General features: G+C 42.0%; 1 protein-coding gene across 1 annotated transcript in view; it reads left to right on the forward strand.

Moving 5' to 3' along the window:
• The first annotated feature begins 13489 nt into the window (after positions 1-13489).
• DRAM1 (DNA damage regulated autophagy modulator 1) overlaps positions 13490-15222 on the forward strand; it is a 38285-nt gene continuing 36552 nt past the window's right edge. Inside the window, exon 1 of the mRNA XM_036106848.2 lies at positions 13490-13817. Within this exon, the coding sequence (XP_035962741.1) occupies positions 13687-13817 (131 nt within the window). The 5' untranslated portion in view covers positions 13490-13686. The remainder of the gene's footprint in view (positions 13818-15222) is intronic.

Consider the following 15222-nt stretch of genomic DNA (forward strand, 5'->3'; position numbering starts at 1 on the left):
CATGTTGTTTCATCTCTCAGTAGTTATGTCATGTTTATTGCTGAGTGGCTTTAACTGTGGTTGTACTGCAATTTGTTTCTCCATTCATCAGTTTGTGAACATTTCAGTTCACATATATGTGTTTTACAAATATTACCTTCTAGTGTATGGCTTATCTTTTCATTTCTTAACAGTGTCTTACAAAAAGGAAAAGGTTTTGGTAAAGCCCAATTTATCAATTTTTTTTCCAAAAGGTTCATATTTTTGTGTCTATCTTAAGAAACCTTTGCCTACCCTGGGGTTTCTCAACCTCAGCATTCTTAACATTTTGTGATGGATTATTCTGTTGTGTATGAGGGGTGCCTTGTGCATTGTACAATGTTTACCAACATTCCTGACCTCTATTCATTAGATGTTAGTAGCAACTCCCCATCCAAAGTTGTAATTACCAAAAATATATCCAAACATTGCCAAGTGTTCCCTGGCACCAAAATCACCCCTGATTAAGAGCCATTGGTCCCTTCCAAAATCATAAATATTTTTCATCTAGACTTCTAGAAATTTTTTTAGTTTTAGCTCTTATATTTAAGTCTATGATAATTCTGAGTTAATTTTTGTATATGGTGTGAAGCCCAGTAGTTTTTTCTTCTTCTTCTTTTTTTTTTTTTTTTTTTTTGTGGTATATCATTACAGCACATTTTGCAGAAAAGACTTTGCTTTGTCCATTGAATTGACACCTTTTCAAAAATCAACTGACCTTTATTTATGGGTCTATTTCTGGATTCTCTCTTCTATTCCATCAAACTTCATGTCTTTCCTCACACTGATACCACACTCTCTTAATTACCGTAACTTTATACAACATCTTGAAATTTGATAATTTGAGTCTTCTAATTTTTTTCTTTTAAAAAATGTTTTGACTATTTAGATCTTTTGATTTTCCATAAATTTTATCAACTTGTCGATTTCTACCAAAAAAAAAAAGGTCATTGGGATTTTGGTTGAGATTACGTTAAATCCTTAGGTCCTTTTGGAAAGAATTATACCTTGATACTAGTGAATCTTCCAATTCCTGCACATGATGTTTTTTTCCAGTTATACAGACTTCTTTTGTTTTGAGTTATATACGTATTATACAATTTCCATCTTCTCCATTCTTTTTTGAATCTCAGATCTTTCTTCTGTAATAATTATTCTTCCCAAAATATAGTCTTTAGATGTTGCCTTGGTGAGAAAGTCTCTTGGTGATAAACATTCTCAGTTTTTGTTTATCTGAAACATCTTCAGTTTGCCGTCATTCTCAAAAGATAGTTTTCTGTGAAGACTCTGGATCTATCATTCCACACTCATCTAGTTTCCATTGTTGCTGTTGAGAAATCAGTAGTTAATTATAGGTGATCTGTCTTTTCTCCCTGGCTGCTTTTAAGTTCTTTCCTTCTTTTTCGGTGTTCTGCAGTTCCAAAGCTGACTGTGACATCTCTAAGGCATTTAGTATTCCCATGCAAAAACATGGCATGTTCCTCTGCGTATTCATTGCTCTTCTTTAAAGAATTAGTTAGGGGCACCTGGGTGTCTCAGTTGGTTAAGTGTCTGCCTTCGGCTCAGGTCATGATCCCAGAGTCTTGGGATCGAGCCCCACGTTAGGCTCCCTGCTCTGTGGGGAGTCTGCTCCTCCTTCTCCCACTGCCTGCCACTCCCCCTGCTTGTGTTCATGCTCTCTGTCAAATAAATAAATAAAATCTTTTAAAAAAATAAAAATTAGTTATCTTGACATTTTACACACATCTACCACCCAAACCATTCTTGTTATTGTGTCAGCTCTTCCTTTATGAAGGATAATGCTTATGAAGTATTATCTTCTTTTGGGCTCAACTTGCCACCAAGTTGGTCTCCTCAAGGAAATCTAAAACCAATAAAAACCTTATTTTGACATACTATACATTATATAACATCAAAGAAATCTAGATTCTAAGAAAAAATATTTGCAAGTCATATATGTTAAATGTGTGCCATAACCTATTTTTTTTGGACTGGGTTTTTTTTTTTTTCTTAAGATTTCATTTATTTGAGAGAGAGAGAGAATGAGCAGGGGGAGAGGTAGATGGAGAGGGAGAGGCAGACTTCCCCACTGAGCAGGGAGCCCGATGCAAGGCTCGATCTCAGGACCCTGGGATCGTGACCTGAGCTGAAGGCAGATGCTTAACTGACTGAGCCACCCAGGCGCCCCCATACCTATTATTAAATTGAAGCCTAAAATGCAGAGAAAAACACCCTATGGTGATGCTTCAGGTGTCCAAATATCAGTATCCACTCAACCCCTGTATTTGAGAGCCATCGAGTACCTTTCAGAATTCTTCTTTCTCCAGTACTCAGCCGCCATGGTAGATGGCCATATGTCCCCTTGAGGAAGGACTGGGAGAATCATTACAGAAAACTCTTATGTTGGGGTTTCAGGGTTCCTCTGCCTGGTGACCTGGCCACCTCTTCAGTCAACCAGTATGAGGTCTGAAAACTGACTCAGGCTCAAGAACTGGGCAAGAGATCCTGAATTCCTATTGGGTGACCACCCCAATTTTATCAAATGCAGTTTCTTGACTAGTATACATCTAGCATTAAGCACAGGGATTGACACAAAGTAAGCCCTCAAAAAATATTTGGTGTATGAATGAATGATGGTTGGGATTTCCTAGATATAAAGGTTTAGGGTGGTATACATAACCTCAACTAATCAATTGATTACTGAAACTTTTAACTTTCATTAAGTATTCTATTTGACTTGTAGGGAGAAAACAGAAATCTGCTTAAGAGAACAGTCTCTAGAATGAATCAGTGTAGATTTGATAACTGGTCCCCTCTTACTACTTCTAAGCCTTGTTTTCTCATCTATAAAATAGGTATAATAATCTGTATTATAAGGCTGTTGTGAGGATTAAATGAGATAATTTGCATCAAGGTCATAGAATTATGAGGTTAAAAATTTCAATACCATAGCCCATAATAGTAGGTCCTTTTTAATCAATCTAAACATTCTCACTAAGCTCCACCCCACTTGGTTGGAGGGAGAAGGGAGACAGTAAGATGGGATGCCGTCAGAGTCAAATTTGCCAAGTAAAGGTATTTTAGTGTGTGTTGCTTAATACTGTCTCTTGTTGGGTAAATATTCAATAATCTAACCTGTAACTCCACATCAAAGCCATTTCATCCTCCTCCCTCCTCTTACTTTTCAAGGTGTCTGGGTTCCACGGGAGAAGCCACGCATGGACCCTCTTGGCGGGAAGAAGGAGTCCTTATATCCAAAAGGGGATCTCTCTGTAGGCTTTGAAACTGTTGTGGGCCTCAGGGACCCTCCTCAAGTTAGTACTGATGTCCCAGAAATGTCTGTCACTGGGGACCCTAGGGACATTTGCTGCTGGAATGTGCAGAATTAAGACTATTGGCCTGCACTCCTGGCTGGATTGGGGCCCAGTGATCCACAAATCCTGACTTGGCCCCTTGGCCCCAACTTAGAGAACTCGGGCATCACCTCTGTCAGACCAGTGGCCAAAGCTGCCAAGTCACTTCTAACTCCTCTACCTCCTTCCTCACCGTGACCCCAAGGCAGGTTACCACTCAATTACCTTCCACTCTTCCTGAAAGTGTGGGGGGAGGGGAGGAGAGGGTGGGGATTTGGCTCCATCCAAGCCAACTAGTGTTACATCCCTGCAGCCACTCTGAGTAGGCCTGAGGGCACTCTGTTGAGTGGTGTTTTCTCCTTTCAAAACAAGAAGCCAGGCCCCCTTTGCATTTGGTTTAGCTCTTCACTGCAAACCATGGTTTCCCCCTTGTTAAAGAACAAAATTCACCTGAGTAAATCTGAAGATTAATTGGCCTAATTAAGTGATTCATGAATGTACTAGGAAGTCTTCAAATTCTCCCTTGGATAGGATTCTGTCCTAACCCATAAATATGAGCATCTCCCCATTCTGTATTTGTGTAATTCTCAACCTATCATCTTGGAATGGAAGTCTGAACCTACTGCTTTTACTCCTTAGTCCAATGTAGTCCAACTTTTATTTATACCACTGTGGTGAATTTTTTTCTATAGAGATTGTCAATCATTATCTGCCCAAACCAATTTCTGCTCTTCTTGTGCTGGATTTCACTGCAGCATATACTCCCTTGATGATCTCACATATTTTGGGGGTGTACCACCCCCTGTCCACTGATGCCTCCCAACTCAGTTTCCAACTACCTATCAGTTGTCTTCACCTAGGTCTCCTACAAGCATCTTATTCATTAAACTGTTGTATATCTAAAACTGAACTCATAATCCTCTGTACTCCTTGTGTTCCCTGACTCAATTAATGATTAATATGCCCTGAGCCTCTCCAGCAGGAAACCAACTCCATCTCATCTTCAGTTTTTCTCTCTTATTCCATTCATCCAATTGTCCATCAACTCGCTTTTCTCCATGCACAATCTACTGCCTTACATTCGTTTTTTGCATTTCTTAGAAAGACCCACCTGTCATTAATCCCCAGTGCTATCTCTGGTCCATGTACCCAAAGCCTGCTGGAGTTTTCACCAGAGGAAACAAATCTGATAACGATAGCACCCTACTTACGAGCTTTCACCTTCTCCTCAAAAGTTGCTTCCAGGTTGTGTCCAAACTCCTCAGCATATCGATGGAAAGCCCTTCACAATGTCATCACCACAATCTCCCCAGCCGTATCTTCATGTGTTCCAGTCCCAGTGGACCTCTTTTCATCCCCTAAGCAAACCAAGTTCATTTGAACTCTGTGACTCAGACTCCAGGCATGCAGTGTTCTCTTCATCCTTCATCCCAAAGCACAACATCTGACAATCATACATCTTCAATCAATGTTTGTTGAATGAATTAAGCTCAAATCCTGGATGGTTGGTTCTTCAGTAAGACATTAAGTATTAAGTAAGTAAGTAAAATAATTATAAAAAAAATGCCTCCTTCAAGAAAATTACTTTTTTTTTTTTAAATGGAGAGGCAAATAATTGCCTGGTGTCCTGCTCTTTCTGTCATTATTCTAGCCTTTTTCAAATCTTGTCTAATTTATGCCAGACTCTCAAGAGAAGAACAGCTGACAAAACCTTCCGCATTCTTCTGTAATATCTTTACTGTGTAAAGAAATGAATTCATAAAATCATTGTAAACATGAGCATCAGACCTCAGTTTTTCCATAGATAATTGTCACTAAAGTATGAACTGCTCCTCATAATAAACCCCTACGTAGGACTGTTGCCACAAATAGAGATTTAAGATTAGTTAAACTGAGAAAACCAAATCATATGAGTTCCTATATTTGCAAGTTAATTTAGAAAGTATCATAAGGGGAAGGGGAAAAAAACCTCTTAAAATTTACAAGAAATTCTCACTCTCATTGTCAAAATGGAAATTCCCGAATTTCTCAGATGTGTTCTTTCTTCTTTATCTCTGGTAGAGATAAAAACATCTGCCAGAAAATATTATGAAACTGAACAAGTACCTGGTACTGTTGCCCAAATGTGTAGTAACTTGTCGTGATCAGTTTATCTTCACTAACTAGTATCACTTTCATGAAGGGCTCTGGTTTCTCTCCCATCGAGTAACCAAAATTTCTAAACCTTTGCTGCATCTTTGATTTCTGTACTCAGTGATACGGGATTATTAGTGCCTCTTAAGAGACGCGAATATGCTGATGGTCTGTACCATTGTATAAAGAACAGGTTCTCCAGGTAATACTATTAAACTAGGAGAAAGCATTTACCTACATATTTTTTTCAGTAAACATTTATTAGCCATTTATTTTGTGCCAGTGCTTGGCATTGGAGATACAAGTATAGGAGATTTATTTCCTGCTCATAAAGAGTTTAGAGCCTAGTGGGTAGGCTGATAAGTTAACATTGTGAACATGTAGTAGAATATATAATAGAAGTAGCCCAGGATGCTTTGGGATGCGCAAGAGTGACAGAGAGGTCAGATCTTGGGAAAATTAGGGAAGACTTCCAGAAGCAGGTCATTGCTGAGGTGAATACATACATCAGGTATTTATGAAGCTACCTGTGTCGAGCACTGCTCCAAGCCTGGGAATATATCAGTGAAAAGTCCTGTCCTTGTGGAATGTACATTTTAGGAGAATACCCTGAAGGAAGTTTGCCAGATGAGCAATCTAAAAAGAAAATGAACAATATATCTTTAAAGGATAATTATGTACAAGTGAGTATAGTTTAGGCACCAGAAAAATCTGGCTCACTTTGTAATCTCGTTCCTATTCAAAATGTGTTGAGAACATGTTGAAATTTACTGCTTTTGTATACAGAGAGCTAACTGCTTTCCACACCTGGGAACAGAGCACAAAATCCATTCACAACTCAGGGGTTCCTGCCGTAATAAAGACACACACACACACACAGAGTGGGCCATTCACACAATGACCAATACCCTGTATCATGACATCCTCATGGTGACAATGTCCCTTTGCCAGAAGCAGGAATACAGGGAAGGGATTCCACTTAACCCCTCCCCCAAGAGCACATTTTAAATTTCTTCCTGGTCATAAAAAGGAGAGAACTTACATACAATGGTTTTAAAAGAGACGGTACACATTAGTATGTGTGCCCTTTTTTTTCAGAGCTATGGTAACACACATTCACGCAGATAAATTTACTTGACTTTTTCAAAGGACTCTTGGAAGAAGGAGGGTGACATGCAACTTGGGTGGAAAGATCCCTGTGACCCTGCCATTCATTGAAAAATATACTATTTTAATTCTAAATGAATTGAATTGCAATAATCTTTATTCACTTGAGTTCTCCTGTATGTGTTTCTTGTTCATAACAATGTTTGTTAACCTCAGCCCGACTCTCCCTGTGAATCTAGAAATACTGTGTAAGGTCAACCTAGTTAAGATAGTTAGGGAAGGCAGGAGACTCAAGTGAAGTAGATGTACATACTAGTTAAGATAATGTGAGTTGCTGGAGCAGAAAGACCCAGAAATCATAAAGGTTTCAGTTTCTCATCTATATATAGACCCAAAGGAGTGTTTCTTAATGGTGGTGTGGGGGGGTGGGGTGGGTGGAGTGCATTGCTTCACAAAGTTGTTCAGGAACCTAGGTTGACGGTCTCCATTCATAACATGTGGCTTCCAAGGTCATCATGAGCACTGGCATCCAGCCAGCTGATGGGGGAAGAGAGAAAGTAGAGAAGGCATACTGGCTTTTTCACCACCTAGACTGGCGAGTGACTCACATCTTCCCCTGGCAAGAACTAGTATGATCCCACCAGGAGGAAACGAAGTCCCTGTCTGAGAAATTCCTTCCTAGCAAGAAAAAGAAGCAGGAACCTTCATTCTAGGTGAATATCTAATCATTTCTGCTACAATGTATGTTTAGTTTCAACAGTATCATTTATTTTTTTTAAAGATTTTATGTATTTATTTGTCAGAGAGAGAGAGCTAGCGAGTGAGCACAAGCAGGGGAAGCTGCAGGCAGAGGGAGAAGCAGGCTCCCCACTGAGCAAGGAGCCCAATGTGGGACTCGAGTCCAGGACCCTGGGATCATGACCTGAGCTGAAGGCAGACGCTTAACGGACTGAGCCACCCAGGCACTCCTAAATTACTGTAACCTTTAAAAGCAAACTTATTTTGGAATAATTTGATTTATAGAAAACTTGCAAAGATGTCACGGAAATGGAGATACATGACCCAGTTGCCCCTAATGGTAACATCTCGCATTAGCATCAGCGAAGCTACAGGCTTTGTCCAGACATCACCAGTTTTTCCACTAAGGTTCCATGGAGGTTTTCTGTTCCAGGATCCAATTTGGGATTGGATTGCAATTTTGTAATTTTACATATTACATTTTGTCATCATGTCACCTTTGTCCTCTCTAATCTGTCAACAGTTTTTCAATCTTTTACTGTTTTTCATAACCTTGACACTTTGAAGTTACTAATCAGATATTTTATAGATTGGCCTTCAATTTGTTTTCTTATGATTAAACCACAGTGCAGGTATGGGTTTTGGGGGAAATACCACACAGGTGATGTACATTCTCATTATATCCTATTATTGTATCTTATTTTATGAATATATGGAGTATCAAGTTATTAGGGTGATATTAACCTCAATCATCTGATTAAGGTGGTGTCTGCCAGATATCTCCTCCGTAGAGATAATTTATTTCCCTTCCATACTCTAGGCTTCAAAAGCACATCCCTAAGTTCAGTCCACATTCAAAGAGAGGGGATACTGCAACTTTTAGAATGGAGAAATAATTCAAGTTTTCACTGCCTGTGGATAAAAACATATACAATAAGTAAGGACATGATGAAAGAAATGGAATTAGCAATGCTAATTTTTATATTCTTTGATCTAGTATTAAAGAACTGAGTAATGACAGGTGACCAAACTGCTGAACTGTGAATTTTTTTAAAGTTGCTTTTACAAGAAATACGGTGTATTCCTAGTAAAATAAATGGCCTTTTTTTTTTTTTTTAAGATTTTATTTATTCGACAGAGAGAGAGAGACAGCAAGAGAGGAAACACAAGCAGAGGGAGTGGGAGAGGAAGAAGCAGACTCCCCGCCGAGCAGGGAGCCGAATGCAGGGCTGGATCCCAGAATCCTGGGATCATGACCTGAGCTGAAGGCAGATGCTTAATGACTGAGCCACCCAGGTGCCCCAGTAAATGGCCTTAATGTGGTGCCCCAGCTTCTGCCTCAAATAATGATGGACTAGGAAATTCAGACAAATGAAAAATGTGGGGAAGTATAAAAACATCTTCCTAAAAACATCAAAGATTTAACCAAATTATGGGTTTTTGGGCCAAGATCCCCCAAAAGAATAGAAATCCAGAGGAGTGAGCCCAGCTCTGGGATTGTGTTTGCTTAGGGACTTTCGTTAGTCAGGAGAGGCCACAGAGCAGAGCTTTCAACTACCTTATAGGTTATGGTCAGGACAATGAGTATTGGAGGCCAGGGCTATGGGGCTGAAGGAAGGGTGAATAAGAAACAACCAGCCCTCACACACACCGCAAGTCTGGCTTCAAGGTATCTGGGTGGACAGAAACTCAAGCCCTAAAATGGAGTTCAGATAATGCTGAATAGCAAGTGTCCCTGGTGGGGGCAAGAAATAAACAGAATGCTCACTGGAGAAAGCCAGTAGCATTCAAGACCTAAAATTATTTCTAAAAATATTTCTAAAATTATTCTTAAAAATAACTTTTCAAAAAAATATATCTAATATTCAACCAGGATAACATAATATACTGCCTTAAGATAAAAGCACACTTTAAGAGGGAAACAGAAAGACTGCAGTTTGAGTTTGTAAATTATCATTACCTGGTAGAAGAAATAAACAAGCCTCTTAAGCAAATTTAGCATATGCAAATCCAGGCTTACAAAGGGATACATTATGGGGTAATTTCCAAGAGGATTCATTATAGTATTTCAAAGGTGGTATGTAGAAAATGAATTTATACTCCGTTTTCTAGGAATATGGCCCATCAAACAACTGGGTACCTGAGATTGAGAGACATCATAAAAAGGATGTGATAACCAATATAGGAAGTATTAGCTGTGGCTACATGTAAGAGAAAATTCCCCAAATAATAGTGTTTAAGTAGGATGGAAGTTTATTTCTCTTTCACATAAAAGAAGCCCAGAACTAGACAATCCAGGGTCATACCTCAGCAGCTCCATAATGTCAGCAGGGACTATGGCACCCATCTTTGGCTCCACTGTTTTCACTGAGGGCTTCTCTCGGCAGTATGACTGCATACTCCAAGATGGCAGCTGGAGTCCAGCCGTCCCATTATGTTGCAAGTCAGCTTCCTTTAAGCAACCTTCTTATATCACATAACACTTATTACATGCCATAGGACAGAACTAAGTCACATGGCCACCCCTGGCTGCAAGGGAAGCTGAGAAATCGAATCCCTTTGTGTGAGGCGAAATGTGTCCATTTCAAAGTGAGGGTTTATTACTAAGGAGGAAAGAAAAAAATGGATGCTGCACTGGGTAGCTAGTGGTCTCTATCCCAACAATGAAATAAGGGATTGATAACTTTAAAAGGAAGTATGCTAAAATCTCAAGGAGTATTTCACAGCTATTATAGAACATTAAAAATACATAGAGCCTGGTGATGGGTATTAAAGAGGGCACATATTGAATGGAGCACTGGGTGTTATATGCAAACAATGAATCATGGAACACTACATCAAAAACTAATGATGTAATGTATGGTGATTAACATAACATAATAAAATAAAATTAAAAAAAATACATAGAGGGGCGACTGGCTGGCTCAGTTGGTAAAGCATGCAACTCTTGATCTTAGGGTCATGAGTTGAAGCCCCACATTGGGCCTAGAGATTACTTAAAAATAAATAAATAAATAAATAAATAAATAAATAAATAAATAAATGAAAATCTTAAAAAATACAGAGGTGATATATAATGAAACTGAAACACTCAGGTTATTAGAAGCAATGAAATTGATACAATACTTTCAAATAATTTAGGATGTTTACAGATTTTAAAATGTTCATATTGTCCTTTGGCACAGTAATCCCACTCATGGAAATTTACCTAAAGGAAAAAGAAAACACAGAAACAACTGAGATGTTAGTAGAATGTTGCTTAAAATAGGGAAGTACCTGGATTAACATAACTGTTTAGCACTGGGGGCAGTGAAGTAAATTATAGTTCATTAATTCAATGGACGAATGTAGAGTAATGAAAAGCAGTAACTCAAAGAGTATAACAACATGGAGTAGATATTTAATACATAAAAATAATAAAGCAGGGTGCCTGGGTGGCTCAGTGGGTTAAGCGTCTCACTCTTGATTTTGTTGCAGGTCATGATTTCGGGGTCCTGGGGTAGAGCTCTGAGTTGGGCCCCAAGCTCTGCTTGTCCCTCTGCTCCTCCCCCTGCCCATGCTCTCTCTCTTTCTTAAATATATTTTAAAAATCTTTAAAAAAATAATAAAGCTACAAATTTGTAATTACAATTTGATTTTCAATATTTCTATGAGTAAGAAGCAAATGGAAATTAGGAAATTGAGAAAGTTGACTTGTTGGCAGAGAATTATAGATGCTTCTCTATTGTTTTATTGTTAGATTATACTGTGTAAGTTTTTGAAATTTTTCAAATCCTAATGTATTCATAAACACGTATATAAAAATAAAAGATAACTGCATATATTTTAAGGAGTGTTCTTCTGAAATTCTGGAGTTCTGGATTTCGAAGAGTGAGACAGTTCCTCACAATGGTTAGGGTTATAGGCTTTTGAGCCACATAGACCTGGATTCAAATTCTGCATCTTCATTCATTAGCTGCATGACATTGAGCCTTATTTCCCCAGCCATAAGATGGAGAAGATACCTAAGCGCTGGCATGAACTTTATTTAGATCAGGAAGCATACTGCCTTTAAATAAATGGTGGTCACCAAGGAAGAATGCCTTCATCTTCAAAAGGGCAGTCCAACCAGACCCTTACTTTGAGTCGGTGTGGCTTTGATGGAGAGAAAATCAGGAATTAATTCAAGGGGAGAAGCACAACATAATTCTATGTCCAAGAGGCATATTTTGAAGTGACATATTCTGATTTCCTTCACCAGTAAGGTTGTCTTCCAGGACTTTTGCATTTCTTGCCATCATAAACTTTACTATTCCAAGGAGAGGGTGTTACATGATCTATGGTATGGAAAGCTTTTAGAAGGGAAAGCAGCATGACGCTTCTCGGCGCTGCTTGGCCCCATATGCAGTATGTAGGGTTGGCTATAGTTATATACCTATTTTAAATATATACATGTGTACAAACTTATTTTAAACAATGGAACACCTATTACCATTATAGTCAGACAACTCTTACTGTGTTTGTGTTAACAGTTATTAGCCAATTGGGTTGCTTAAGGGAATTACATAAGCAACAAAATGATAAGGTGATCAGGTGAGCTCCATTTGATGTTATAATTTCTCTGCCTCGGAGGGTTTTTTAAGTCAGATGAATCAGTAGTAGAGTAGGAAAAAAACAAGGAGGGCATAGGGCAAGGGAAGGAAGACCAGGGAAGAGAGTGGTTTTCCCAACACAGAAATCAAGGTACAGATGTAAGGTGGATCCACCATGGATGACAGCTCTTCTGATTTCTTTAAAAGCCTCTGTTGTGTTCAGTATGGTGGTCACTCCCCCCACAGTCACAATGTGATCTATTTGAAATACATATCTGACCATATTCCTATAATTTCCTCACTACCAAAAAGCAAAAATATAAAGTGAAATAAAAATAGTTACCAGGGCTCCTGTGGGATGGCCTCTTTGCCCACCTCTCTATTCTCTGCCTTACACTCGAGTGCTTTTTCTTGTTCCAGAAACCAAATCAACTCCAAAGTCTGCATTTTCTCCTGCTTTTTCCTCGGCCTGAATGCTAGTCTCCCCTTTCTTTGCCTGGTTAGCAATCATTTACTTTCAAAAACTCTAATACCATCTGTCAGGAAAACTTCCTTGATCCTTTTCCTGAGCACTGGCCCCTGCCTGCAACTCTTTTACTTTTTTAATTTCTATCTAATATTCCATATAATTTTATTTAATTTTGGTATGTCAGTCTTCTGGCCCCATGGTACTACTTAATCTTTGTATCCTGTCCCCTAGCAGGGTTTGCACCCAAGAAATGTTTATGTGACTGAAATGAACCCAGCTTTGGTCACTGATGACCCAGTGACTTCCAACACATACCCTGGGCTCAGAATCTATAACCCGTCCTCAAAATCACCATACTCACAAGAGCCCCCAGAACACAAATCCTTTTTGCAGCATTTGAAACGTACGAGGTTACCGTTACTCATCTTAACGTCATGGTTCCCAGCATGGGCGAACCCTGATCCGTGAGAGGAGAAAGGGAAATCTAATTTCTAGGAAATAACTCCAGGTCGGCTCTAGTGAAAAGCAGAACTATGAGGCATAAGGCGCCACTCGGCTGGGCTGCAACTCAGTCCCACCTCGACTCCCACCGGCTCCTACACACTCTAGGTTTTCTCGTGGGCACCATCGAGGTGGGTGCCACGTCCGTGCCCCGTGAGTTGGCGAACGTCACCATACACTTCTGTCCGGACCCCTGCAGCAGCAGCGGGATGGGGTGGATGTCGCCACGCAGTGGCCACACTCTCAACCTGCGACGGGCAGGCGGTGGGATCACGGAAGGGAAGCCCCCCGGGGTTCGAGGCCCCATACCCCGGAAAGCCCCAGGGAAGGAGAGCCCGGGAGGAGCTGTTCGTTTCCCCGGAGTTGCGCAAGAGCCAGGGCGGCTGGGAGGGCTGAGACGGCCCCGAGCACCCCCGCCCACCCGCGCAGACCCCCGCCGAGTCCGAACCAAAAGCGAAAGGAGCCCAGCGCCGCGTCCCCGCCGCTCCCACGTCGCGTCCGCGGGGAGGTCGCCGTGCGCCTCCAAGCCCGCGGGGCCGCCGCTTTGTGACTTCACTGGTTTCGAAACAAACCCGGGGCAGCCGGCGCCCCACCCACCCGCGGCCGGCCGCCCGCCGCCCGCCGCCCGCCGCCTCACTCCGCTTTCCGAGCTTCCCTCCATCCGGGGTCGGGCCTGCGCCGCCGTCGCGGAGCCTTGGGTCCGGCCGCCGCCTGCGGGCCAGCACGTGCGCGGCTCCCGCGCCCCGCGCCCCGCGTCCGACCCCACAGAGCGTAGCGCCCTCCCGGCGGCCGCGCGATGCTGTGCTTCCTGAGGGGAATGGCCTTCGTGCCCTTCCTCCTGGTGACCTGGTCGTCCGCCGCCTTCATCATCTCCTACGTGGTCGCGGTGCTCTCGGGGCACGTCAACCCCTTCCTCCCCTACATCAGGTGAGGCCGGGCCGGGCAGAGGAGCCGCGGGGCAGAGGTGCCCGCGGGGAGGGAAGGGCCCAGACCTGACAGGGGGCGTCCTGCGGGGAGACCCACGTCTGACGACGAGGCGAGCGCGCTCCTGGCGGCCGGGACGGGTAGGGAGGCAGCGGGTGCAGAGCCAGAGCGGTTCTGAGTTTACCCTGAACATTGAACACTGAACCCAGTGGCGTCGGGAGGGGCTCAGGATAGACAATAGAGCTTGAGACGGACCGTGGGACAGAATCCCTGAAGATGCTTCTTGGGCGGTGTTGAAACAAGAATGGGGCCTGATGGATGCCATTTTTTGAGTGTGTAAGAGGCAGGTCCAGGTGTATGCTAAAACAGCTCACATATTTCACTTCCACTTCCCAACATCCTCATGATGGATGTCCCGCGTATTTTTCATGCAAGGAAATCTAAGTATGAGCAGACGTCAAAATATCATTAGTGTAACACTGATGTCACAGGTAGGAATGGTGGAAGCAGAGTTCACACCCAGATCCGTCCAATCCAAAAGGAACGCTGTGTCACCTCCAGGTCTTTGGGACTGGGCTTAAGCTCTCCTGGATGGAGCTGCCCAGGATCCCTCTGGGTACTGCGCCCCCAAAGTCAGAGCCCTCAAATTGTCAGCAACTTATGACATATCTTGCATTGTCATACCGTTTCTTTTTTCATGGTTTTTGGCCTCACCATTCCTGAGGGGTTCCTTCATCAGTGCCCAGGTCGTTTCGATCCTCTTCAAATGGCTTCCATCTCTGTGCCTAGCCCCATGGCAATGGGCGTTCCTTAACCTTTAGAACGATCCATCCTTATCCAAGTGCTGTGACCTGCATTGACTGGTGAGGAAATAATAAAGTTGGTGATAACCAAGGTTTGTTACCACTTTATGATTATAGGGATTATAGGGCTTCTCCATCCTGCAGCGGAGCCTCATGGTGAGCCATGTTCTGTAATGTTTGTGGGCACGGAAGGGGAAATGAAGGTGAGGCAAGAAGGGCCTAGAGTTTGAAGCAAGGAGGAGAGCAGTGTGGAGAAGAGTTCAGAGAAGCAGTTAACAGTGGTGGTTTTGCCCACTCAAGAGGTGTTCCAGGCATCAAGGAGACTTTCCCATCAGACCTGGTGCCCTGCGGAAACCTGGACTGGGTTTCTCGTGGCTCATCTCAGTCTCACATGGCATTGTCTCGCTTCTCTTGATTCTGAAGCTGATAGATCCTCTTAGACTTGCATAAAAGGGAGGAGTTTCTTTCCCTACAATGCTTTTTTTTTTTTTTTTTTAAAGATTTTCTTTATTTATTTGACAAAGAGAGAGAGAGGGAGAGCACAAGTAGGCAGAGAGGCAAGCAGAGGGTGAGGGAGAAGCAGGCTCCCCGCAGAGCAGGGAGCC

Source organism: Halichoerus grypus, chromosome 6 (genome assembly GCF_964656455.1).
Source record: "Halichoerus grypus chromosome 6, mHalGry1.hap1.1, whole genome shotgun sequence".
Lineage (NCBI taxonomy): Eukaryota > Metazoa > Chordata > Mammalia > Carnivora > Phocidae > Halichoerus > Halichoerus grypus.